General features: G+C 43.1%; 2 protein-coding genes across 17 annotated transcripts in view; both read right to left on the bottom strand.

Moving 5' to 3' along the window:
* Positions 1-215: 215 nt before the first annotated feature.
* TMEM35B (transmembrane protein 35B) lies at positions 216-9,592 on the bottom strand. 7 transcript variants are annotated; one of them, XM_082363269.1, is made up of 4 exons: positions 9,411-9,592; positions 7,807-7,987; positions 2,493-2,595; positions 216-1,948 (listed from the first exon to the last, which is right to left on the bottom strand). In XM_082363269.1, the coding sequence occupies exons 1-4, from the start codon at positions 9,516-9,518 to the stop codon at positions 850-852; spliced, it is 1,491 nt and encodes a 496-aa protein (XP_082219395.1). In that variant the 5' UTR covers positions 9,519-9,592; the 3' UTR covers positions 216-849. The 7 variants fall into 7 exon arrangements, 6 of the variants coding, with proteins under 6 accessions (XP_082219395.1, XP_082219396.1, XP_082219398.1 ...); XM_082363270.1 differs by lacking the exon at positions 7,807-7,987 and adding an exon at positions 3,246-6,830 and having other exon boundaries at positions 2,493-2,632; positions 9,411-9,544; XM_082363272.1 differs by lacking the exon at positions 7,807-7,987 and adding an exon at positions 3,246-6,830 and having other exon boundaries at positions 9,411-9,544.
* A 1,415-nt stretch (positions 9,593-11,007) lies between these two features.
* ZMYM6 (zinc finger MYM-type containing 6) overlaps positions 11,008-27,077 on the bottom strand; it is a 43,971-nt gene continuing 27,901 nt past the window's right edge. For 9 of the 10 annotated variants that reach the window (XR_014236318.1, XR_014236319.1, XR_014236320.1 and 6 more), the window contains 4 exons: positions 26,359-26,493; positions 25,749-25,789; positions 15,566-15,710; positions 11,008-12,967 (listed from right to left, as the gene is read on the bottom strand). Coding sequence is in view for 1 of the 10 variants with exons in the window: in XM_082363208.1 (XP_082219334.1) it covers positions 24,817-24,834; positions 25,749-25,789; positions 26,359-26,493 (194 nt within the window). In the remaining 9 variants the exon portion in view is untranslated. Of the gene's footprint in view, positions 12,968-15,565; positions 15,711-18,615; positions 24,835-25,748; positions 25,790-26,358; positions 26,494-27,077 lie in introns of those variants that run through there. The other variant, XM_082363208.1, reaches the window with a different exon arrangement.

Here is a 27,077-nt window from a genome sequence, read left to right as displayed (position 1 = left end):
GCAACAGCAGAAGGAAGCAATCATCAGGACTGGTTCAAGAATGCATCTGGTAATACAAGCTTGGAGAATCCCAGAAACACTTGAGGAAAATCTACCAGAGACTACAATGTCGGAGTGAGTCCTTGAGCATTTTAAGCTAATGATATTCAGGTTTCATGCATTCATCTGACATACTGAGGTCTTACTACGTGCAAGGCACAGTAGCAAGCAGTAAATAAGACAAACATGGAATTTATTAAGTTGAACTGGATGAAAATAAAACTGCCACTATTCAACCCTTTTGGGTCTACAAAAATGGCACTTTCTTATGGATCGACATAAATACAGAAAGAACAACAGAAAAAAAAGAACTAACCAGTTAATTGCCCGATTGCAATTGTGGAAAGAGCTATAAAGGAGCAATCGGATCTAACCCAGTCTAGGGAATGGTGTATGTGGTGCTGGTCAAGAAAGGCTTCCCTACAGGTACGTCTGAGGAAGTGAGAATGAAAAGGAATTAACTTAGCAAAGGAGACAGAGGGACATCATTCCTGGCAGTCAGTTACAAAGGCCTTGAAGAGGAGGAAACTGGTCTGTTCCAGGGACTGATAAGGTGACTCAACCCACGGAGACGGGCAGATGTGGTAGAGGAGAAGAGGAAAAATGAGGATGAGAGGATGCTGAGAGAGAAGCAGGAGCCACTCAGCCCTTGTAGGCCCTTTTTAGGACTTTGGGGTTTATCCCCAGAGATTTTGAAAGCAATGGCATATTATCTGTATCCAAACACTGGCAAAGTCTAGGAAACATTCGGGTTACAAAGAATGTTCTTTCCCCTTTTGACAGAGCCCAGAGGTCTACAACTACAGGCGGCTAGTATGTGGCTGCGTCAGGACTGGAGTCTAGGTCCTTGCAAAGAGCTTTCACCACCCAGGACGCCACTGGGAGGGTGGCAGGGGTGAAGCAGGCAGCAGGCCAGGGGGCTCTCTGGGAGGAGACCAAGGAGGCCAAATGCGCCCCGGACCTCCCCACCCCCGGGAGGCAGCTCAGCGCCCAGCAGTCCTGGCAGAAGCGGCGCACAGAGAAGCAGTAGATGAGCGGGTCCAGGCAACTGTTGAGGCTCAGCAGCGCCAGGCTGAGGGTGTGCAGGACGTCAGGCGTGGAGGTGGCCCGGCACCCTCCGTCGTCGCGGCCCACGGTGCCCTCCTGCCCGGCCACCCAGGGCGCCAGCAGCAGGTGGTAGGGCGCCAGGCAGAGGGCAAAGACCAACAGGTGCCCGAGCACCATGGTCCTGGCCACGCGCCGGTTTGGACCGACTGGGGCCAGGGCCAGGCCCGGGCCCGAGGGCGCCGCGAGCGCCCGCGCCAAGCTCACATAGGCCGCGAGCACCAGCAGGAAGGCGGCGTAGGCCAGGCCAGCGCTAGCCCAGCCGCGCTCCAGGCAGCGAGCGGCACCGCCCGGCCTGGGGCGCAGCGCATGCGGGGCGGCCAGCGAGGGTGCAGCGCAGGCCAGGCCGGCCAGCCGGGCGGCGGCGCACGTGGCGAGGGCGGGGCCCCAGCGGCGCGGGGCCGGGCGGACGCACCGAGCCGCAGCGGCACACGCTGGTGAGCGCCGCGAAGGCCACGGCCGCGTAGGTGGACACGCAGTAGGTGGCCCTGGCCGCGCGGCAGGCAGCCTCCGGGAAGGGCCGGGGGTAGGGCCTAGGTAGTAGGTGAGCCACAGCGGCAGCGTGAGCGTGAAGAGCACATCGGCCAGAGCCAGGTTGAACAGGTAGAGACGCAGGGCCTGGCCCAGGCGCCTGCCGTGGCGGACGAACACTGCCATGGCCGCCACGTTGGCCGGCAGCCCCAGGCCCGGCGCCAAGGCGTAGGCTGCGGGCACCATGATGAAGCCAGCAGGGTCGTCCCAGGGGCTGCGGCCGCCAGCACCAACACCCAGCTCCCCAGCGCTACTGTTCATCTCGGACCTGGGACTAGCGAGAGGAAGAGAGGTCACCATGGAGGTTAGCCACACAAGAAGCCCTCCATCCCGCCCTCCCCCACCCGACCCCCGTCCTCTTTTCCTCAGTCGGTGATGGTGGGAAGCCCGGCGAGGGGCTGAGGCCTGAGCTCAGCCAGCACCAGCTGGGGATGGAGAGGAGGGGATGGGCTCCGGAGTTACCTCAGGTAGAATGGGCTTGGTGACAAGATGTGGGAAATGAGGAAGAGACAGGAATCCCAGGTAGTTTGGAAATTTACAACCTTGGTGACTGGGAGGGTGAAGGTGCCCCTCACAGATGGTGTACGGTTCTGATTTGTGGGGCCCAGGTATGTGCATTTAAGCCCAAGCAAGGCCGAGCCAACAGGGATTTACGGAGAAACCAGGCTGGAATATAGGCTCCTTCCCAGAAAAAACCCAAGCCTCCCTGCTCCAGGGCCATCCAGATCAGTAGGGGGGAGAGTGAGGCGTGGATGGAGTTATGGTCTTAGGACGCAGTGACCCAGAGGCAGGCCCATGCACAGTGACCTTGGACTTACCTTGGTGAAGGTCCTCTCCTGGGGCTTGCCTGGAGCACCCTGGGCAGAGCTGAAAAGGTTTCACATCTCGCAGGCCTTCCAGTCTTGTTTCCTTCCCCCTTGCCTTTTGACCACAAAGAAGTCCTGGGTCTGATTTAAAACTTTGGACAGCAAAGCAAAAAGAGCACAGGCCCGGGAATCAGGCAGATCCTAGATACACACATTTATCTGCCATATGACCTCGGGCAGATTACTCAGCTTCACTGAGCCTGTCTTCTCTGCTGTAAAATGGAGATTAAAATACCTACCTCACAGCGTTGTTGGGGGGATTATGAGAAAACATAAGTAAAACCCTGAGCACTGGCTGACACTGGGGAGATACGCTCCCTTCCCCTCTAGGCAGCACACAGATAAATGTGTACACTCACACAGGCACACACACAGCGTTAGAGACACGGACACCCCAAACACAACAGCACAAACACATCTGGGCATATTCCCCCTCTCCCCAAGGGGGATAAGTGCACAAGCCAATGTCCTGTTCCTATTTGTGGCACATAGTCACACCCCTAGGGTGTTCCAAAACGTGGTTCCTCCAATACCAAAATTTGTACTTCTACCTTTGAATCTCTCAGGCTCCAATACTTTCTGGGACCCTGAGTGAGTGTATTCCCTTCTGCCCCTCGCTCTCAGCTCTGTCCACCATGGCTCTGGCCCCTAACTATCCCACCCTGAACCTCTCCCTGCCTTCCCACCAGATCACTCCTCTCTTACCTCTTGCTGCTCTGGCTGCTGCAGATCTCTCTGGGTTCCTGGGGGCCTGGGGGCCTGAGACAGATCAGAATCCACTGCCACCCGCATATCCTAGGCCCTCCCATCAACTGACTAATCCCAGGACACGACATGAAGAATGGGCTCAACAGCTGGAAGGGCTGGAGTCCACCTGTGGCAGCTGTGAGCAGGGTTTGTGGGGTGCAGCCAGGGCCCCAAGGGAAGGGAATGTCATTGCAAGGCAAGGGGGCACAGGGAGGGAGATAGCAAAGTATAAGGAAGGCCTCGCAACTGAATGTCATTGTGCCGACCTGACCAAGGCTTAGGCTGTGGTTTGGGGGGCCCGTTTCCTAAGGCCTGGCTTCTCCTTGGGGTGAGGCAGCACAGCTAAAGCTGAAGATACTCCTGCTGCTGTCAATCCCAACTGCTCCTCCATCCCAGCTGGCCAGCCTACTCTCCCAGCACCATGCCTTTCCTGCAGCTGCTGGGTGGGCCCTACAGCCAAGCTTGAAGGGCCCTGTAGCTGCTAAATCAGCTTACGGGCCAAGTCTTGGTAAATAGGAGCCTTCAATCTAATGCCAGCTGTGTGAGGTTTTACTCGAAGTCCTGGTTGGAGACAAGCTGGCTGTGGAATCCTGGAAGGGGTGGAGATGGTAAGAGGCCAGGATCCCAGGGTTTCCAGGCTCTACTTTCAAGGGCTTCAAAATTTTCATGCAGAGGGGCAATTCTGGGAAGCAATGGAGATTTAATTACATTGGACCGATCATCCCATCTACCTTCAAGTTGAAGAGCAGGGGTGCCACACCTGCCTACTTCCGACTTTGGCAGCTGGTGCAGTGGAAAGTGTGGGTTCTGGAGTCAACCAGGTCTTAATTCTAGTCTCGGGTCTGACACATAGGCACTTAAGCTTTCTGAATCCATTTTCTCACCTGTAGAACTGCTATTTAATAACAAACGCTATTTAATAATAGCATTTACTGAGCACTTATCATGCACCAGGCACTACTGTAAGCACTTTAACTCACTAAATCTTCACAGCAACTCTATGAAAATATTTGCCATTATTATCCATATTTGCAAATAAGCTAATAAGTGGCACTATCTACTCTCTCCCTTCTTCTTTGCTGACCACTTGACCAGTGTGGGTAAATCTTAACTAGTCTAAGTCCAACTTGGAAATTCCATTCTCCTTGCCAGTGATTGGTCTAAGAATGGAAATGTGACATAATCCTGTACAGTGGGATGCAAGGGGAAACCTAGGGGTCTTCTAAGAGAGCTTTCCTCTTTCTTTTCACCTTTGGATATTATGTGCAAATGTGTTGTCTGGAGCTGCTTCAGCTATTTTGTAACCCTGAGGGCAGAAGTCAATAAATTGAAAGCAGCACAACTACTGAGCCTGCGCTCTAGAGCCCGCGAGCCACAACTACTGAAGCCCACTTGCCTAGAGCCCATGCTCCGCAACAAGAGAAGCCACCACAATAAGAAGTCCGCGCACCGCAACAAAGAGTAGCCCCCGCTCGCTGCAACTAGAGAAAGCCCACGCACAGCAACGAAGACCCAACGCAGAGAAAAATAAGTTTATTTTAAAAAAAAAGAAACTGAAACTATGTTATCTCTGGACCTATTATGTGACAGAAAGTTTCCTTATTCTTTTGACACGCTGTACATGTAGTATACATATACTACTACATATATATGTATTAATATACATATATATGTATACACACACACACACTTAACTATAGAGAGATTGCATCACTGTGCTTTCAGACACAAGAAGACCTAAGAGTGCCAGCTTACCTGAGGTTCCCAGCTTGTCAGTGTCAGAGCAGAAATTACCCTTCTATAGTGAAGATGAAATGGAGTAATATACATAGACTTCTTTCACTCCTGTGGGCTCCCAAAAGCCATTCCCTAACCCCCAAAGCAATTTGTAGGCTGGTGGCTAGAGTATTTGCATAAATAAATGATTTCTTTTTCTTCACTATTTTCCCTTATGGAGGTACATCACTTCCCAAAAGACCCCCACTGAGGTGAAGATGGTTGGTGATGTGATAGTAGGTGCCCTAACATGGTCACCTGCCCTCGAGAATTGTCTCTCACACACACCCTTCTGACTCCCTAGGACCTCTGGGATTCATCACAGGTTCTGGCACTGCTTTAACATGCAGCATGCCTTAGAGTTGGCTGTCCCCTGCCTCCATCTAGGTGTCCAAGGAGCACTGCCCTGGCAGTTTCAGGTCCTGTAAAATGATGACTTAATGCCCATCTTTGTTAGCTTTACAACTCTAAAGTGCACGAGATAAAAAGGAATGGGAGGGACTTCCCTGGTGGCGCAGTGGTTACCACTGAATCTGCCTGCCAATGCAGGGGACACAGGTTCAATCCCTGGTCCAGGAAGATCCCACATGCTGCAGAGCAACTAAGCCTGTGAGACACAACTACGGAGCCCCCACGCCACAACTACTGAAGCCCACGCGCCCTAGAGCCCACGCACTCTAGGGCCCACATGCCGCAACTACTGAGCCTGTTTGCTCCAACTACTGAAGCCCGCGCGCCTAGAGCCCGTGCTCCACAACGAGAAGCCACCGCAATGAGAAGCCCGTGCACCGCAACAAAGAGTAGCTTCCGCTCACCACAACTAGAGAAAGCCCGTGCACAGCAACAAAGACCCAACACAGCCAAAAACAAATAAAATTTAAAAGAAAAAACAGAATGGGGAGTACCTCATGTGGCTCAGCAGGCAGAAGCAGGTATACTCAATACTCTGCCATACTCGATGTGTAAATTCTAAGCATATAATAAAAACCTTAAAAACGTGCATGCCTTTTGAATCAGCACCCTCACTTCTAGGGAAAGAAAATAAATATGCAGAGATGATTAACTGTGAGGTTTACAATAGTTAAAAAATTGGGAATAATCCAAATGTTTCTCATTGGGGGCTTGTATAGATACATTACAGTACATCCTTACAATGGAATACTATGCACCCATTAACGTCAATGAGGTAAAACAGACAGAGAATGGTATTACAGTGTATTAGGTTTAAAAAGCGGGTAATAAAGTCGTATATGTGGTCTCATTTTCATTAAAAAAAAATCTGTATAAAGGCACAGAAAAAAAAACTGGGAGGTACAGTTATACAAAGGAATTGAAAGTAGTTATTTGAGGGGCATTTAAAGTTTGGGTGATTTAAATTTATTTTCTATTTTCACATGAGAAATGCTAGAATGTGTAACATGTACCCCTCAAAAAAGAGCAGTAAACGTCCAAGAGAGAAAGCAGGGCCAGGTAGACCAGATGTCTACTTCAACACTGGCCAACTTTGGGTGTACTGGTAACAAGGTGACACTCTGTGTTCCACCATGTTCCTGCTTTGGCAGTGACATGGCATGAAGAGGCAAGACAGACTCTACTCCCAGGATTCCTTGAATGCACTTGGAGACTTCTTCCTAGGGTGTCTGAACATCTTTTTAGTTTGGACTAAGAGCTAGCAGATATCCAGCAGCAGCAGGAGCCCCAGGCAGACGATGGCTGGGATGCAGGTGTTCAGTGATTCTTTCAGAGACACCAAAGTGAAGATAGCCCCTGGAATGAAAAATGAGGTCCCTGAGGCTCCCTGGGAATGCTCAGGAGATCCAGGAGCTCAGGGCCCTCCAGCCAAGGCTGACCCACTCCACCTTAAGCCCTCTCTTGAACACTGCCCCCCACCAACACACACACCCTAAACTAGCTGCACTCATCTGACCTCCCAGAGAGAGCAGAACCAGAAATCAGAAGTTTCTTGAACTAACGTAGACCCTCTCAGATGGCAAGAAACAGGAACAATCCAACCAAACAGGGCAAGGTGAGTAGGTGGGCATTTTGGAACAGATTCTCCCTGATCCTTCTCCTTTCTCAATCCTAGTGGAGGGAAGAAGGCCCAGGGATTGGTGGTGGAGGTAGTGGGAAAGACCTGAAAATGAAGGAAGCTGTGGAAATGGAAAGCAAGCCTGGAAGAAGGGTGGTAGTGGCAGCAGCAATGGTGACACACGGCCAGGGGATATAGAAGAGCCTGAAGATGTCTGGCCTTTGAAGCAGCAGCTGCCTTTGTACATCAGCAGTTCCTGTGGGCAGAGCCACTAAGAGGGGGCCCTCTAGGAATGCCTGCCACAGGGAAATCCTCTGCCTTTCTGGTCAGGGGGCCTGGCTTCCTTGCTCTCTCTTTCCACCTGCCAGACACATGGGTCCAGTGGCGGCTGCTACTCCATTCCCTCATCTCAGGGTAGGGGTGATGAGAAAGGGGTAGGGGCTTTTAGGTTACAATATATCCTTATAATGGAAATACCATGCAGCCAATAGAATTGATGACATAGAAGGTATACCTGACATAGAAGAGTGTTATAGTATATTAAGTTTAAAAAGCACCTATCCTAGTCTGAAGACCATGGAAACTGCAAAAGAGCAGGAAATGCTTCTGGTTCCAGAGGAAAAGAGTGGCAAAAGTAACGAGAACAGCCAGATTTTTTGCTATCACCCTCGCCTATAAGTCCCCATTTCACCAGCCCAGTTGCACCCCCCTTACCCATCATGAGCAGTGTCAAAAGCAAGTTGCTGATCTCTTGCAGCATCGGTGGGCCCAGGACCAGCAGCAACCCAGCTAGCAGTTCCAGCCAGCCCACAGCCACTTGGTAGCTCCTGGGATCTGGCTGGTAGCCGAACACCTTCAGCGGAAACACCTCAGCGAACTGCACGAACAGGGCTTTCTAGGGGCGGCAGGGAGTGCCTGTCAGCCATAGTCACCAAGGATCCACTGCCCAGATGCTCCACAGCGGCATTCTGTGCCAGTGCCCTCAACTCCCCCAGCAAAGGAGATACTACTCTAGGCCAGGTCCAGGGCTAAGGTCAGCCAGCCTGGAAAGGAGAGGGCCTCCCTGGGGGGCTGAGCTTTGGAATCACAAAACAGGCTTTACGCTCCAAGAAGGGTGGGGTGGTGGTACAGAGATGGACTGATTTTCTCACCAGATTACAACCCAACCCCAAATTCCGGGAAGAGGAAGCTAGGCTTGGGCTTTCTCATCTAGTGCCAAGGCCTTGGGAACCCTGCCACTTCTCTTTCTTTCTGTTTGGCCTGGTTTCTCTTCAGGCTACTATGCAGGGAATATTTGGTGAGGAGGAAGGGAATGGAAGGGGAGATTCTTGTTCATTAAACAGATTCTACTCAATATCATATGCTGGGACCTGGATCTCATTGCAGTAGATAGAAGGGGAGTTGAGGGGGTCAAAGTGAGTGACTCACCTCGCTTGCTAAGTCAAGCTCTGTCCTGGGCCACATGACAACTTCACCTGGACCCTTAGGTTGGCTACCTTTGCTGGCTCTCCCACCTCAGCTCTACCTCCCCTACTCAGTGCTCTAAGGAAGAAACTCTAAGCTGTCTGGTTCTGAGGATGTACTTCCCCAAACAACCCACCACCCTAAGCCAGGCCTGGGAGAAGGAAACTAGCAGAGATCTAGAAGTCTGGCTTATTTGAGGGACTGGGCAGATTGGTGTCTAGAAGGACATGACAACTTTCCAGAGAGTCTGGAACTAGACAGGAAGTCGAAGGGCGACTTCTAGGCCTCCCTCTCAGGCTCCGGGAAGGGCTCTCTGGATTCTAAGTTAGGAGAGTGTCTAAAGTTTGGGTCCTGCTTCTTGACTAGCTGTGTAACCTTTAGCAGATACACTTCACCTTCAGGGCAGGTTTCCTACCCTGACAAGCTGGGATTAATAAACCCCTGCCTCATGAACCCCCCCAAGAACCCCCCAAGAACTCAAGCAAAGGAAGGAGGGCAGAAAGGGAGCTCGGTCCCTCTCCCTCCCCAAGGGTCCCAGAGCATTCCTCCTCGGCTCAAGATTTGCCTGGGGCCAAAAATGCCCGAATGGAAGGGAATGTGACCGTCCCCTTCCAGGGAAAATCCAGAGAACTCGGAGGAACTCCCGAGGCAGGGGCCCACGTCTAAGGAGCTGTCCAGGTGCTCCCCCCGGCTCTAGCGCCGTCTGGCCCGAAGACAGGCGGGTCCGCGGGGCGCGCGCGGGCGGGCGGGGCGGGGGCCGGCCGGGCACCTGGGTAATGGCCGGGGTCGCAGCCCCCGCCGCCGTGCGGCTAGTCCCCCGCCCAACCGCCCGCCGCCCACCCCGCGCCGCTCACCATCTGCTCAGACACCGGAGCCGAGATCTGCTCCGAGAGCTTGGCCGCCCCCGTGAGCGCGAAGAAGCCGCCCAACAGTACGCGCAGAGCGGCGAGCGGGAGCGCCATGGCCGCGCAGGCCTCCGGGACGCGCCCGCCCCAGGGTGGGCCCCGCCGAAAACCCGCCCCCTACCGCCCGTCCGTTTCCTCCCTCCCGGGGCGGCCGGAAGACCTGCGCCAGAGCCGCCGCTCCTCGCCCCCTAGGGGGTTGCCGCCCTCTTTTGGGCCAGCACGGGCTGAGGGAGGAGACGGCGCTTGGACAGGGCAGCCCCATCTCACAGATGGGGACACTGAGGCCCACTTGCTCTTAACTAAACGGGCCCCTCCGAATTCAGGGAGTCTCCCAGCTAATATGGACAGAGTAAAATCAAACATGGGTATATGGACGTGACGTGAAGAGTTCTGTTATGGTCAAAAGACGTTGCGCGGCGGAGGGGGGCGGGGGTGGGGTAGGGGGGTAGGGGAGGAGGGAGTCGCTCCTGCCCTTGCCACACTAGCTTGGCGATCTGAGCTGTCACCTAACCTCTGCGGGCCTCAGTAGCGTCTGCATCTGTAAATGGGGATAATCCCGTATCAGTTCTGAGCCTATAGGAGGCCTAGCACAATGCCTGGCACATGTTAAGAGCTCAGAATTATTTGTAAATTAGTAAATTTATGAAATTATTAAGAATAAATCAATAACTAGTAATTTTTAAATAAATTGTTCTTTTCTATCATTGCCTGAAATATATTTTCCCTCTAATATCTCTCAGCTGAAATTAAAATGTGAAAGGTGTTTGAAAATTCAGATTCTTACAGCCATGGGTAGAGAGGCTTTCACTGAACAAACACCCTACAGGCCACTCCTGGCCCATCTGCTTTTACCTGGAAATCTATCTAGACCTGGATGAGAAAACTATGACAAATTCAGAAAGCGCTCTGGTTTTACTCCCTTCCCCTCCCTCAGCTAACAATGTTTGTTTGTTTACATTTTTTAATAAAATTTTTTAAGGCAGCTTTCATGACGCCTGAAAATTATATGAAATTCATGTTTCAGTGTTCATAAATAAGTTCATAAACTGTGGTTTATTGAACCACACTTTGCGTATTGTCTACCGCTTTTGTGCTGCAACAGCAGAATTGAGTAGTTCCCACCTTATAGCCTGCGAAGCCTAAAATATTCATTACCCAGCCTTTTACGAAAAAGGTTTGCCAAGCCCTGGTCTAGAGAGCCAGAGAGGCCCCTAACAGGGGTCTAAAACTCTCCTGCTGCTTCCACTTCCTGATAGCCGAGCTGCTTGGATCTTTGTTTTCTACCTACCCACAACCTGCTGGGTAGATAGCCAGCAGGCTGAAGACTGAAATGTCCTATGTGCTTCTAAAGACCAAGCAGTTTCAACATCCAGGTGTGCTAGCTATTACATTATAAACTGGGCCTTTCATTACCTACATCTTTGTCACTAATCCAAATTATCTGATCAGTCAATAAAATAGCTAAGTTCTCTACCTTGGACTATTAAAATTATATATAATTATGTATAAATGCGTAATTATTAAATTCCTCAATGAAAAGAGAAAAATTATTAAAACACTTATTTAATCACCGAGAACACACATCCACATTAGGAATTTATATTTTAGGATACTTATCTCATACAAAATTTAACACAAAATTATAGACTTTGATAATAAGCAATATGCACATTACTATTCTTTCTCCTTTACTAATTTTTCTATCCTCGGAATTAAAGATGTGACTGCAAGTCGTAGGGCAGGGCCAGAAACCAACAGATTTCTTTGTTTTGACTCAGTCAAAGCTGAAAACGTAGCATCACATAAATAAATAGTTGAAAAAGGCAATAAAAATTTCAGTGCCTTTTCATGGAGTTCTGGGTAACTTGCCTTTGCATTTATCCAAAACTGAGTTACAGACATTGATTTAAATACTGATTGTAATCCTAAATCTGACGATAACTGTGCTAGTTTTTCTTCTTCGAAGTCCGTGAGATTACTATTTTGGTGATTCATAAAAGGATTAATTATCCACAAATTTCCTGAACACAAGTCTTCTTCTGGTGGGTAAAAGTCATTGAGCATTTGAGAAAGTCCTTCCAGGTGCTCAAAAATAATGCTTGCAATACTGCTCATATTTAAGCCTGATGAGTTTGAGAATTCAGAAAATGAAGGGAACATGTCATAATCATTCTCTTGCATGCGCTTCAACCACATTTTTAACTTTTTCTTAAGCATATCGATTTTATTATACAAATTGAAGAGAGTAGTCATAGATCCTTGGAGACTTAAATTTAGTTCATTTATAAGTGAAAAAATATCTGATAAGTAGGCCAGCTTTGCAACCCATTCCTCATCAAAAAAATACTTGGCCAAATCTGAATGGTTTTGATTTAAAAATATTTCAATTTCATGTCGTAATTCAAATAATCTTGTTAAAATTCTCCCTCTTGATATCCAACGTACTTCAGCATGAAGTGGTAAATTCACGTGCTCAGACCCCATCTCTTCACACAAAATTGTTAACATTCGTGAATTTAACGCATTGCTCTTTATAAAACTTAAAATTTGTGCTGACTGCAAAAGAATTTCATGTAAGCACGGAGACAACTTTGCTGCTGCTAAATGTTCACGGTGAATAAAACAATGTGTAAATGCCACTGTATTCATGGCAACTTCTTGAATTTTTGCCCTTAAACCAGAACACCTACCAGTCATGCTTGCAGCCCCATCTGTACAGAGACCAACACAATGCTTCCAGTTCAGAGATTTACTATCAATATATTTATTTATTAGTTCAAATATTTCAAAACCAGTCATTTGAGAAGGCATTTCAATGCAACATAATAATTCTTCTTTTATATCACTACAACCATAATCAATGAAACGAATATAGCACAAAAGAAGGGTGGTATTTGAGATTTCTGATGACTCATCTATCTGAAGGGCAAACCACTTTGACTCTCTGACTTTTTGAATCAGCTGATCTTCAATGTCTGCAGATAGTTCATCAATCCTGTGTCCAATTGTACTATTAGAAAGAGGAATGGTTTTCATTTTGTCTCCAGCACTGGAACCCAAAACTTCTGAACACATTTCTACTAAATATGGTTTAATTACTTCTTCAGCAATGGAAAATGGCTTTTTGCTGGCAGCAATTTGGAAAGCAATTAAATAAGAAGCTTTCACAAGTGACTTTTCAACTAGTAAACACTTTTTTAAAGCACTGTTTTGACATTCCATTTCAAGAGATTTTTCTTCAAAAAAATCTACTGGTTTGTTTTCTAATTCTGAATGCTTTGTCTTCAAATGATGAGAAAGATTTGCTGGCTTCATGTTTTCACTGGATAAAATTTCTCCACAGATGACACACTGTGGCCTTGGTGAACTTTCTTTTGATCCCGGACAGATAATAAAACCAACTTTTAAATATTCCACATCATAAGTCTGGAAAAAACCTATTCTTTTTTTCTTTGCAGGTGGAGAATCAAGTTCCGCATCATTTTTCTCGTTAGGCATAGATAAATCTGAATGAAATATTTGAATCACTGTTATTTTCAAGAACAAATAAGCAATGTTCTTTATGTTTTTACCCCACGTATTTAAAATTTATATTTTGTTACTATTTATATTTGTCAAAAGCATACACTAATTAAGGTTTAAACACAAACCATAATACTTCCATGATGCCATTAAAAACTGAATTTCTCGGGACTTCCCTAGTGCTCCAGTGGGTAAGACTCCACACTCCCAATGCAGGGGACCAGAGTTCGATCCCTGGTCAGGGAACTAGATCCCGCATGCATGCCGCAACTAAGAGTCCACATGAGGCAACTAAGAAGGCTGCAGGCAACAACTAAGAGTCCGCGTGTCGCAACTAAGAAGCCCGCATGCCACAACTATGAGCCCACATGCCGCAACTAAAAGATCCCGCATACCGCAACGAAGACTAAGACCCGGTGCAGCCTAAATAAATAAATAAATATTTTAAAAAAACAAAAAAATAAAACACTGAATTTCTCTTTGCCCAAAGCTTGGTCACTGACTGTAGTAAAACTGTAGGCAGTGGTATGTGTCCTAGCAGTGCCATGTATTCAGTAGATTAGTGGAATTAGGGCTGATGTACACAGAATACACCAAGTTAAGAGTAAACTATTTTAGGGACTTCCCTGGTGGCTCAGTGGTTAAGAATCCGCCTGCCAATGCAGGGGACATGGGTTTAAGCCCTGGTCCGGGAGGACCCCACATGCTGCGGAGCAACTAAGCCCGTGAGCCACAACTACTGAGCCTGCACTCTAGAGCCCCCAAGCCACAACTACAAAGCCTGCGTGCCACAACTACTTAAGCCCGTGCGCCTAGAGCCCGTGCTCCGCAACAAGAGAAGCCACCGCAATAAGAAGCCCACGCACCACAATGAACAGTAGCCCACACTCACCGCAACTAGAGAAAGCCTGTGTGCAGCAACAAAGACCCAACGCAGCCAAAAATTAATTAATTAATTAACACCAAAAAAACAATATACTATTTTACTTTTTAAAAGATGGGGAAAAAAAGTGAGAGGAGAAAAAAATTTGGCAAAAAGTTAACATTTGGTGAATCTAGATGAAGGGTATATTCATTATGAATATTCATCTAAGGGTGTTCATTGTGCTGTATTTTCAATATTTCTAAATTTTGAATTTTTCAAAATTAGAGTTGAGGGGAAGGGGGTTAATTATTAGTTTTAATACCCAGTGTCAGTGAAGGTGTAGAGAAATGGATGCTCTCAAACATTGCTGATTGGATCATAAATTCATATAACTTTGCAGGAGGGCAATTTTGCAATACATATCAAAATCTAAGCCTTAAAATTCTATGAGAGCTTTTGAATCAGTAATTCCATTACTTAGGATTTATCCTAAGGACATAATTAAACAAGTGGAGAAAGATCCATTTACACAGCTTAACTCAATACTGTTTATAATATTAAAAAACTAGAAGCAAGCTAATGTCAACCTTAGGAGGATGGATATACATTATATACATCCATACGTTATATACATTGGAATCTATGCATCCATTAAGAATCTCAACGTATATTTAAATTTATGTTGATGTGGAATGATGTTTTCGTGCAATGTCAAGTGAAAAAGTAGTTTACAACAGTATACAGAAAACATCCTAATACTTAATCTAGAAATTCAAAAATGTATAAGCACACACATACCCACATATATAGCTGTCCAAAGATCCCTTACTACTTTCCACATGTGAATGTGTATTTAATAATTCATGTAAACAAAGAGTGTATCATTTTAACAGGAATATAAAACAATCAAATTTACTGAGGAAGGAAAACAGAATTCTCCTTGACTCCTACTAAAAGAAAGGCATCCTACATAAAAACTCATGGTCAGCTGTTGACAGACTAAGCTTTTACTTTCATTTTTTGGCTGCGCCGCACAGCATGTGGGATCTCAGTTCCCCAACCAGGGAACGAACCCGCACCCCCTGCACTAGAAGCGCAGAGTCTTAACCACTGAACCACCAGGGAAGTCCCCAGACTAAGCTTTTAAATATATTCTGTGAAGTAAAAGTATCATTAAAAACAAAAATCAAAAAATGTTTTGGGCAGAGTAGGCTATAAAAGTAACTGAAAACATAAGGGTAGTGGGATTAAAAGCAGTTAACATGGATTGGGGCAAGAGTGTACAATATTTTCAAGTATGAATTCAAATAATTTTCCTAATCACCAACACCTCAGACATATAGTTATACTCTTAGTCAGTCAATTCAGTGTTTAAAAAAAGAACCAAGGTTAAATCACTAATACTTTTAACTAAATTCGTATCTTGGTAATTATTATAATAGCCTGTCTGTACATTAGAAAAGCAGTGCACATGTACAGAAGATGTTTGTCCACTCTACACATAATGCTTTGCGTGCATATGGATTCGATTTAGTAGTTATTAGAGTTAATGACAATACAAAAGGAATAAATTAGATGTTCAAAGTATGTGATCCAAGAATTGTTTTCACATTTAAGAAATTGTCAATGACTTTCTTTTCCTTTCTTAAAAAATCAGAAACAAGCACACAAAACAGAAAACAAACTTACTACATGTGGAAAGCACAACAACACATACCTGTCTGACATTCCTTGTGTTGTGTATGTGGTTTGCAAGAGGTGGCCTTGGTCTGTGTGACGGGTTTGCACAATAATGCTTTGTTCTTTAAAAGCTTCAAAGACTGGGAAGACAGAAGTTTCATGGCATCTGTCTGTGTACTTCCCTAGTTAAAAAAATCCAGAAACCAGAGAGTTTTTTTTAGTACCTTCTCACTGACTACAATTGCTATCAGTTGAAAGGTGACATATATCAAGAGAAATATAATTCTCTAAAAGAGTGGTACAAGAAAGTTGCTTTGGAAAATATATACTAATTCCTAATTCTTCAATCAGTATCAGTACCATTTATTGATTTAAAAAAATACTCTGCCGATAATAAGTACAATCAAAACAAAGAAAACAATCTGCTGATTAGGACAATTGGCTATTCAGAAAACTTAGATCCAACTTCAGACCATATGTGAAAAAATATTCCATATCAATTAAAGACCTCAACATTAAAAACAATAAAACTTTAAAATCAATGGAGAATTTTCAAATAACCAGAACTCAGAGGAAGTATTCTTAAATAAAACACAAAAGAGTTCAAAATAAAGTAGAAAAGGTTGATACAACTGACTACCTTGAAATTTTAACTTTTGCAAACAAAGGTCTTTAAGGTTGAAGGATAAACAACAGAGTGGGAGAATGTATTTAAAACATGTTCTTTCATTCAGTAAACATTTACTGAACGTTTACTACAAGCCAGGCACTGTCCTTAGACCTGGGCATACAGCAGAAAACAAGACAAAGTCCTGCGCTTATGGGCCTTACCTTCTAGAGGGAGACACAGAATATAAACAAGTAAAACAAATACATAATGTATAATTCCAGGTCGTGATAACTGCTATGAAAGAAATAAAGCAGGATAGGGAATGGAGAGTGACAGCGTGAAGGAGAGGTAATTCTGGAGTAAACATTTGAGCAACGACCCTATGAATATTCAAAAGAGCATGCCACGCAATGCCTGAGGTCAGAGGATTCCAGGCACAGGCACTGAGGTGCAAAAGACCTGAAGTGGGAAAGAGCGTGACATGCTTTAGGAACATCAACAAGAACAAGACTGAAATAAAGTTAAGCCAGGGCTAAAATGATACGTTTGGAAAGGTCGGCAGAAGCCAACTTGTATAGGACCTGGAAGGTCTTAGTAAAAAAAACAACAGAAAATTAGGATTGTACTTTAAGTGTGATGGGAAACCACCAAACGGTACACAGTAGCCTCCCTCATCTGCAGTTTTGCTTTCTTTCATTTCAGTTACCCATGGTCAAGTGCAGTCTGAAAATATTAAATGGAAAACTCCAGAAATAAACAATTCATAAGTTTTAAATCGTACACCATTCTGACTAGCACTATGGAATCTCTTGCTGTCCCATTCTGTCCTGCCCAGGAAGTGAACCATCCCTTTGTCCAGCGTATCCTGCCCATTAGTCATTTAGTAGCCATCTTGGTTGTCAGCTTGATTGCCGTGGTATCACAGTGCTTCTAGTCAAGTAACCCTTATTTTATTTCATAACGGCCCCAAAGAGCAAGAGCAGTGATGCTGGCAATTCAGATATGCCGAAGAAAAGCCCTTAAGTATGTCCTTCAAGTGCAAAGGGAAAAGCTCAACACTTATCACAACGCCTACGTTTTTCACCTCACTTCATCACCTCATATCACTATGACAAAGGTGAATACAGTACAACAAGGTATTTTGAGACAGAGATCACATTCATATAACTTTTTTTATAGTATACTATTATAATTGTTCTATTTTGTTATTGTTGTTAATCTCTTACTGTGCCTAATTTATAAATTAAACTTTATCATAGATATGTATGTATAGGAAAAACATAGTATATATAGGCTTCGGTACTGCCCATGGTTTCAGGCATCCACTGGGGGTCTTGGAACGTATCCCCCATGGATAAGGGAGGACTACTGTTATTTAAATTTACTTTTTAAATAGGTGATAGATGCAGTAATTTTGAATGATGTAACAATTCAAAAGGTATAAAAGTGTATACATGAAAAGTAAGTTTTCCACACCTGTCTGCCATCTATCCAGACTCAGTCTTGAACACAGTGTTCCCAGTTTCGTATACATCCTTCTAGAGATGGGCTATGTAATTAAATACGTTGCTTCTGACTACACATGGTAGCATATTATTAGCAAGGCTCAGCACCTTGCTTTGCCACTTAGCGAACTATCTTGGAGGTATTTTCATAAAACTTTATACAAAGCTGCCTAGTAACAGCTTTATACACTGAATGTACTATATGTAATTTGAAGAGTCCCTGCTGCTAAACATTTATATGTTACAAATCTTTTGCTATTATAAACAATGCTACAATAATATCCTTACACACAAATAGATTCTACACGTGCTAGTATATCTACAGACCAAGGTCTTTTTTCCTGCAAAAGCTTTGTTTCCATTGGGTCCATGGCTTGGGAGAGGGCTCCAGCATGGTTAAAAAGCTGCCTAGTGGCTGCAGGGAGAGGCTCAGGCAGAAGCCCTGACACAGGGGGATAACAGAGGGGCCCTTCAAAGGCAGCTGGGCTGGAGGCTCCTAGCCCTTCTTGAGTTGAGGGTGACCCCCTCAAAGATATACTCGCCCAGCCCAGCCTAACACCAGCCGGTCTGTCAGGTGGTGGCCCATCTTCTTGATGAGTTTCACTTCCTCATCTATGAAGTGATTCTTCAGGACGTCACAGAGATGGGGGTCTGCACAGGCAGAACCAGGGTATGAAGATCCAAAAGGGCCTGGTTCAGGCTCTTCTCCACAACCATGGTGGCTTCCATGGCATCCAGGGTTTTACCCCACTCATCTTGGGACAGTTTACCCTGGAAGAGGATACAGCCACTGCGCTGGTTTTGCATCTTCAGGAGACTCGGAAGAAGTGGCCCACACTCTCCAGAGCCACATGACCATGGTGGAAATGGACGCTCAGAGAGTGGTATGTGTAGGAGGCCCGCAGAGGCAGGCTGACCAGGCGATTGACAGAGGCCTCCACCTTGGTGGAATAATTCTGACCAGTCTGGGAGTTCTTGGTTGACTGGCAGTAAGGACGATGTTGGCTGGTCTCAGAGACAGCGGATGGCTGAGAGGATGGTTCTGAAGGTTGGGACTGGAAAAAAGGCTGTAGGGTGGTCAGAGGCTGGAGGAAGGGGCGTCCCGGGGTCTATTCCAGCCAGACACTACTGAAGCAAGAGACATGCCCGCAGGACCACCAGGCACACTGACTGGAATAAGGTGTTTATAAGTGCTGCTTGGTGGGTCAAAGTATATGAAAATCTGTATATTATAATGTATGGGACCTAGTTCCCAATACTCTAAACATTATCAAACTTTTTTGCTATTTCTCAGTAAGTGAGAAATTATATAACAGTATTCAGGTTATATATTTTTCATGTTTAAGCATTATTTATATTTTCTCTTCTGTGAACTGTCTGTTCATATCCTTTTCCCTGTCTTCCTTTATCTTTTAATTCTACGCTTGTTTTTTGAATGGGTAATATAACGTTGACAAAATTCAAAGATTCAAATAGTAAACAATGAAAAAAGTAATTCTCCCTCTTAAAATTCTCCCCCCGTCTTTCAGTTCTCCTCAGAGGTAATCACTACTATTTATTGGCTGCCTCCCAGAGATATTCTATACAAATGTAGAGGCATGTGTTTTGTGTTTTTTCACTTATTATATATGACTGCTCTATGTCTGTAGAGAAAGAGCTGTCACGTTCTTTTTAACTGCATGATATTCCACTGCATGGGATACAGTATATTTAACTACAGTCCCAACAGAGCCACTGTGTATGCATACAGGGAACTCCACTTGCCAGGCCATGTGACTAAGTGTGGGATTGGAGAGGGTGCATTTCAGACTCTCTAAGTAGGGCTATTATTTTCTAATTTGCACAATACCTCAGAATGAACTCACAGTGGCCTTGACCACTGATGAAACAGTTAGGATGTTTACAGGCTTTTCCTCCTACAAACAGTACTGCAATTGTTATCCTTGTACATCATTCATAAATGTGCAAAATATACCTGAAGGATAAATTCTTAAAATTGGAGTTCCTGGGTAAAACGGTATTTACGTTTTAAATTTTAATAGGTTTTACTAAATTGCCCTCTGTAGCAGTTTTACCAACTGCTATTGGCAATATGTAAAAATGCCTTAACAGTGTAATTCATCATTTTTATCTTTGCCATCTGATGAAACTGTAGTTCTAAATGGCATTTCTCTAATCTTGAAGTTGAATTATGTTTGCATATGTTTAAGAACTATTATTTCCTGGTCTGTAAACTGATGGATCATACTTTTGCCCATGTTCCTAATGGGTGTTGGGTCTTCTTACTGACTCACAGAAACTCTCTACATATGGAAAAAAATAGCCTTTTATGGCATAAATTGCAACCTTGTTTTTTTCATGTGTCTTTGGCTTTGAAGTGTAGTTGAATTTTCCTTACAAATCTTTTATGGCTTTTGGGTTCTGTGACATATTTAGAAAGACTTTCCCCACTTCTGCACTAAAATTCTTTCCTATACTTTTTCCTAGTACTTTCATTATTTTTTAAAACTTAAAACTTTTCTCCATCTAGACATCATTTTGGTTTAACTTAGTAGAAATCCAACTGTATTTTCTTCCATATGTCTACTCAGTTGTCACAACACTATTTACTGAATAATCCAGATGTCTCCTACTGATCTGAACTGCCACCTTTATTGTTTCTAAATTCGTATATATATATATATATATATATATATATATATATATTTTTTTTAGGTCTATTTCTAGACTTCTTTTCTATTGAGCTGTCTATCCATGGCTTCTTGTTGTTTCAACTATGTAGCCTTATAAAATTTGTTGTATAACTGATTCACTTTGCTGTACACCTGAAACTAACACAACCTTATAAATCAACTATACGCCAATAAAAATTTAAAAAAAATTTTTCTTAATTTGTAGTTATCCTATAATTTTGGGAACTAGCTCTTCCCCTTCTCTATTCTTTTTTCAGAATTTCATTGAAGGTTTTTAAAGCACTGGAGTGACAATCTGATTTGTGTTTTAAGACGATCATTCTGGCAACAGTGTGGAGAAAAAAACTGCAAAGGGCAAAAATGGAAGGAGGAAGACAAGTAGAAGGTCACTGCAGTAATGCAGAAGAAAGATGATGGTGGCTCAGACTAAGAAGACAGCAACAGGAGTGATAAGGAGGAACACTGGAGAGGAAGTGTGGGGGATATAAAACAGTTCTGCTTTATTTGAGATGGCTAGTCACAATCTAAGAGTAAATGTCAAGCAAGCAGTGGGATGGATACGTGAATCTAGAGCTCAGAGGTCAAGGCAAGAGAAATAAATCTGGTAATCAGCCACCATCTAGGTGGTTTAAAACCACAGGACTATAATGAGTCCCCTACAAAGAAATGTAGATTGACAAAAGGAACAAATGATTGACCTAGAAGTTGAAGAAGGTATTTCAAGGAATGAAGGAGAGATCAACTGTATCAAATGTTACTGAAAGGATGAGTAGAATAGGAACTGAAAATTGACCACTGGATTTGGCAAAATAAACACTGATGGAGATCTTGACAAGAACACTTTCAGTGGAGTGGTGCAGACAAAAGCCTGACTAGAGTGAGCTAAGGGAAGATAACAGATAAGGAAATAGTGGCAGCAAGTAGAGGCCACACTTAGAGGAGTTTTTCCAAAATGGAGAGCAGAGAAATGGGACAGTAGCTGAAAGGTCATGGTGTTAAAGAAGGATTTTTTTCAGGTAGGAAATATTACTGCATGTTTTTGTGTTGGTAAAAATGATAAGTAGAAAGGAAGGCAAATCCAGAATATATAAAGAAACCCAGGACTTCCCTGGTGCAGTGGTTAAGAATCTGCCTGCCAATGCACGGGACATGGGTTCAAGCCCTGGTCCGGGAAGATCCCACATGCCGCGGAGCAACTAAGCCCGTGCGTCACAACTACTGAGCCCACAAGCCACAACTACTGAGCCCACGTGCCACAACTACTGAAGCTCACGTGCCTAGAGCCTGTGCTTTGCAGTAAGAGAAGCCACCGCAATGAGAAGCCCACACACCACAACGAAGAGTAGCCCCTGCTCGTCACAACTAGAGAAAGCCTGCGTGCAGCAATGAAAACCCAATGCAGCAAAAACTAAATAAATAAAAATAAATTTATATTATTAAAAAAAAAAAAGAAATCCATAAGAAAAAGACAAACACAAATATGGGGAAAAATTAAAAACAGGAAATTCAAAGAAAATTCAAATGTTCAAAAACAGAAATATAAGCAAACACACTAGTAATCAGTGACATGTAAAATAAAAAGATATTACTAAACAGATTGGCAAAAAAAAAGTTTAAATCTGACAACATAAAATAACAATAAGGCTCTGGGAAATGAGTACAAAAATAAACTGCTGGTGGGAATAAAAACTGGAACAGCCACTCTACAGGGCAATTTGAAAACTAAAAATGCAAATGCACTTTGTCCCCAAAATTCCATAATTCCATGTCTACACTAGACAAACACCTGCACACGTGCACAAGGAGACATAGAATGTCCACTGTAGCAGAGATTTTTGATAGTGAAGCAACCTAATGTTTATCAATAGGCAATAGATAAATAAAAGATGGTATCTATGTACAATATTATACAGCAGCAATAGGAATATACCAAATCTATTAAATATCACATGGATATTTAAAAAAATAACATTAATTATTTTCCATGGATGTGTATATATGAATGTGAAAGATTAAAAATGGTCTGGGGCTTCCCTGGTGGCGCAGTGGTTGAGAATCTGCCTGCTAATGCAGGGGACACGGGTTCGAGCCCTGGTCTGGGAAGATCCCACATGCCGCAGACCAACTAGGCCCGTGAGCCACAACTACTGAGCCTGCGCGTCTGGAGCCTGTGCTCCGCAACGAGAGGCCGCGATAGTGAGAGGCCCGCGCACCGCGATGAAGAGTGGCCCCCGCTTGCCACAACTAGAGAAAAGCCCTCGCACAGAAACGAAGACCCAACACAGCCAAAAATAAAAACAAAATAAATAAATTAAAAAAAAAAAAAAAGGTCTGAAAGGAAACACACCAAACTCAGAACAGTAGTTGCATCTAGGGTTGTGAAAAAGGACTGAAGGTAGTGATTCATTTTTTAAAAAGGAGAAAAAAGGGAGGGTAGAAGAAAAAAAAAAAACTGTGAGCTAATAAGCCAAATCTATCAATGGTTAATTCTGGATGGAGGGAATACAGTAGAACAGGGAGTTGGCAAAATATGGTTCATGGGCCCACCACCTGTGTTTGTAAATAAAGTTTTACTGTTCCAGTGTTTTACTCACTCACGTATTGTCTATGGCTACTTCTGCACTACAATGGCAGAGGTGAGGTGTTGTAACAGAGACTGTATGCCCTGCAAAGTCTAAATATTTACTCTCTAGGCCTTCATAGAAGAAGTCTGCTGACATTTGCAGTATATTCTCTTCTTTGCACTTCCCTGTATCTCACCTTTCCCCCAAATTTAAGACCACTTAAATAACCTGAAGGAGATTCAGACCAAAGTCCCAGAGAAACAAAGAAAAGATTCTAAAACTGTCAGGTTTTTTTTTTAAATCATAAAAATACTACATTATTTATTATTATACTTTTTATAGACTAAACTGAAAATATTAATCAGAACTATTCTGTAACATAGTTTAAATGATTGGTGAATTACAGAAATACTCCATATAGGGAAAACATATATAGGGCAGTCACATTTAATATGAGGGATATGTTCCTGAAAATCCTGAATAGTTCAAAACCAACATAATTCAAGACTAATTGTCCCATACGTATAAAGTAGAGGAGGGATGCATTATCAGAGTCATAAGCCTATAACCAATATAGAATATTTTTATAATACATATTAATAATACTTATTAATATAAGGTACATTAACAATGATTCATTATACAGTTAGGCAGTTAATAACAAAATTATTAATTCTACAACACAGTGATCTATTAATAATGTAATTTTAAGATATAATTTAATGTACAATACAAAGCACACATATAGATACAAAATTAACTTAATGGTAGTTCATTAACTAATGTGGTATACTGCCTGAAAATAACGACGTAGAGTTATCACCATCTTCCAACAACACTAATAATGGGAGAGTTAAGGGATACGGAACTAAGTAGGATAAACTCTCTCTCCACATTATGGTGAAGGCTGGTCTGATTCCCTGGAAGACTTTTGCTAAAGAATGAATCTAATGAATCTAACGTGGTTTGGTTTTTTTTCTCATTTTTTCTTTTTTCACTGAGGATTTCTTGATATGCAGACACACTGTCCGTCTTTCGCCTTGCCACCATGGAACCACAATCCACATTTGGATCATCTTCAAATATAGCAACTGGTTGCTGAAATATGGTCAAAAGTCTACGCCAGTCACTTCACTGCTAGTTGATGTGTTAAAGGCCCAGGCTAATTGCTGGAGCCCTCTTCCTGCTACCTTTGTTTTTCTAATTCTAGCAAGTCTTCCTTTATTAATCCCTGGGGAACAACCCAAGCAAAATTTCAACATTCCTTTCAACAACCTTGCACAAATTTACCTCCTTTACCATTTTCATAGCTTTTTTTTTTTTAAATAATTCATTTATTTTTGGCCGTGTTGGGTCCTCGTTGCTGCACGCGGGTTTTCTCTAGTTGTGGCAAGCGGGGGCTACTTTGTTGCGGTGCGCAGGCTTCTCATTGCAGTGGCTACTCTTGTTGCAGAGCATGGGCTCTAGGAGCGAGGGCTTCAGTAGTTGTGGCTCACGGGCTTAGTTGCTCCGCGGCATGTGGGATCTTCCCAGACCAGGGATTGAACAAATGTCCCCTGCACTGGCAGGCGGATTCTTAACCACTGCGCCACCAGGGAAGTCCCTAGTTTCTTTATTAGCAGATGTTATGGTGTCTTCCAAGTTAAAGCCTCTTTAAATTCTGGTAAAGCTGAAATGTTTTGATAGCTTCAGTGTTAGCAGATATAGCTGGCCTGCTCATTTTTATATTCTTAAAACCTTGGTGGGCTTTAAAATTGGAAAGCCAGCCATGACTTGCAGTAAACCTTTTTGTCTCAGTGTCGCCTCCTTTCAAATCATCAAAAATAATTCATGCCTTAGCACAGATGATAGCTTGGCCTTAGGGACGCATTATGGCAGCACTGATCTTGCAGCTGTGTTGCCAGGATTTCTTCCATTTATTCCATTATCCTTGCCTGGTTACAAGATAATTTTGTGAACTAAAGAATGTACCTGCTTTAATACTGCTTTGGGGTTTTTTGAGCATTATCTCTAATACTCTGCAGGGTGCACTCTCCTAAATTAACAGCATGAGATATCATAGCAATGGTCTGGCCTTCTTCACAAAGTTTTATCACATCTAACTTCTGCTCCAAATTTAGAATTTGTGGCACACTTTTTAGTATAGGATCACCACTTAATGAACCTGAATGACACTGTTATATGATATCAATATTTTAAAAAAGATTTTAATTGTATCAAGAGCAAATGTTAAGAGAGCAACACAACAGTCACTGAAAACATTAACTCAAGATCTGACACATTAGGTTCGTGTGATATTGATAAAGGATGAAAGGAATTTTGTTTTCCTGTTAAAGTGATGCTGACATAGGACAACAATGAGATAGTCTGCAATTCTTTCAGCCTGCCAGATTTGAAATTATGTATTTCTTTAAATTTTTTTTTTAATCTTGGGAAGTTTCACAATAAAGTGGGAATTTAAATATATTTTTATTTTGCACTATTTTCAGCCTCACATAATTCAAAGATGCAGAAACCAACAATATACTGAACTTTTTCAAGAGACCTTCTAGTCTAAAAGAAAAATACTTGAATGTAGTAAAGGAGAAAAATAAGCAACCAGATGGAATTAACAAGTATTTAAAGAAACTAAGGAACCAGAACACAAACAATAAAATCAGGAATGCATTCTTATTAATGATCTAACTTTAAGATTCAAAAACAAAAATCAGTGCATAATATATTACTCTACTTTTTAAAAAGACTAAGCAGCAAATAGACATGAACTCAGACATACATTAGAAGGCTATATCCAAAATGAAACTAAACCCAAGGGGCATTAATCAGGAAAATAATTAATAAAACTTACATCTTCAATGATCTTTGCTGCCTCTTTAGTATTAACTGCACCTGTTATAAATTAAAACATACATTATCCCTAGAATATACAGAAGTAAACACTGAAACCAAGAGGTTACTTTCCTCTTGCTAAGGTTGTCTAGAGCCTAGTCCAGAATTTCTCAAAAAATGGTACAAGGAAACTTGGCATCAATACTACCTGGGGTGCTTGGTAAAGGTAGGGATTCCTGGGCCTAATCCCATCCTACTGTATTAGAATCTCCGAAGGTAAAGGCAGCGATATTAAAATCAATTGGGAGATTGGGACTGACATATATACACTAATATGTATAAAATGGGTAACTAATAAGAACCTGCTGTATAAAAAAATAAATTAAATAAAATTCAAAAATTCAATCAATCAATCAATCAATAAAATCAATTGGGTTCTTAAAAAAATAAACTATACATACCACTTCCTTCCCTATACACGCCACCCTGCTTGCTACCCACTTCCCTCAGAGACAGAGGGGCTTGTTTCCTCATATAAACATATATGTGAACATTACCAATAAGAGCTATTTACCCCAGACAACGCTCACCTCTACAGTCTACCCAAATGCCTTTACATCAAGTCATACCTTTTAAAACAACATTCCCTGTGAGCTGGGCAGGAGATATTTTTGCCAATGACACCACATTGGTTATAACTGGTATTGTATTTGTCCTTGCAGAAGGGAGCTCCACTGAAGCAGTTTGCGCCTTAGAAATATTTACTGATTAAAATAGACAAAAAGGTAAGACCTAGTATAAACAAAAGGATCACACACACACATTAAAAAAACCCTGTTAACAGCTAAGTTTCAAGGTACAATGCAAATATCTAACTCTGTATAATGTTGGGCTAGGTGATTCTGTTCAGATTAGTGTTCATTAGGACTTAAAGAGTACCTGATTCTCTAAAATTATAAACTTCAAATGATACTTAATAGGTGAAAATACAGGTATCAGCTTCAGGATTAACCGGACTTTTCCATTAGTGAATATTAAAATTCCTACACCTAAGCTTGATTCAAATAAAAATTTAACATGCTAATTTTTATAAGCAAGTTGGTGACGTAGCTGTCCATCCACATAAAAACAGTGACTTTGTTAACCCACATTATAGAACGAAAATTCTACCACCACCCTGACTGGTCTTAGGGAATGAATGATAACACAAAAGATTAGCACAAGGCATATGTGATTAAGGTGATGATTAATAAGATTGCAAAGGTAGACAAAGGCCAGACTTCAAAGTCAAAGCACACGAATTCTGTCAATTCAGCAGCACGCCAGGCTTTGATGAGAGAACATAACA

Source organism: Balaenoptera borealis, assembly GCF_965194805.1.
Source record: "Balaenoptera borealis genome assembly, chromosome: 1".
NCBI classification, from domain to species: Eukaryota; Metazoa; Chordata; class Mammalia; order Artiodactyla; family Balaenopteridae; genus Balaenoptera; species Balaenoptera borealis.
Note: the sequence above shows the minus strand (reverse complement) of the source record. Positions and strands in the feature narration are given on the sequence as shown.

Bases quoted from the DNA above. Each gene is read 5' to 3' on its own strand.
- TMEM35B (XM_082363269.1), bottom strand. From the start codon at position 9,518: ATGGCGCTCCCGCTCGCCGCTCTGCGCGTACTGTTGGGCGGCTTCTTC. The intron at 7,988-9,410 runs GTGAGCGGCGCG...TGCCGCCCCTAG, and splicing joins CTCCGGTGTCTGAGCAGATG to AAAGCCCTGTTCGTGCAGTT. The intron at 1,949-2,492 runs GTAAGTCCAAGG...TCCTCTCGCTAG, and splicing joins AGGAGAGGACCTTCACCAAG to TCCCAGGTCCGAGATGAACA.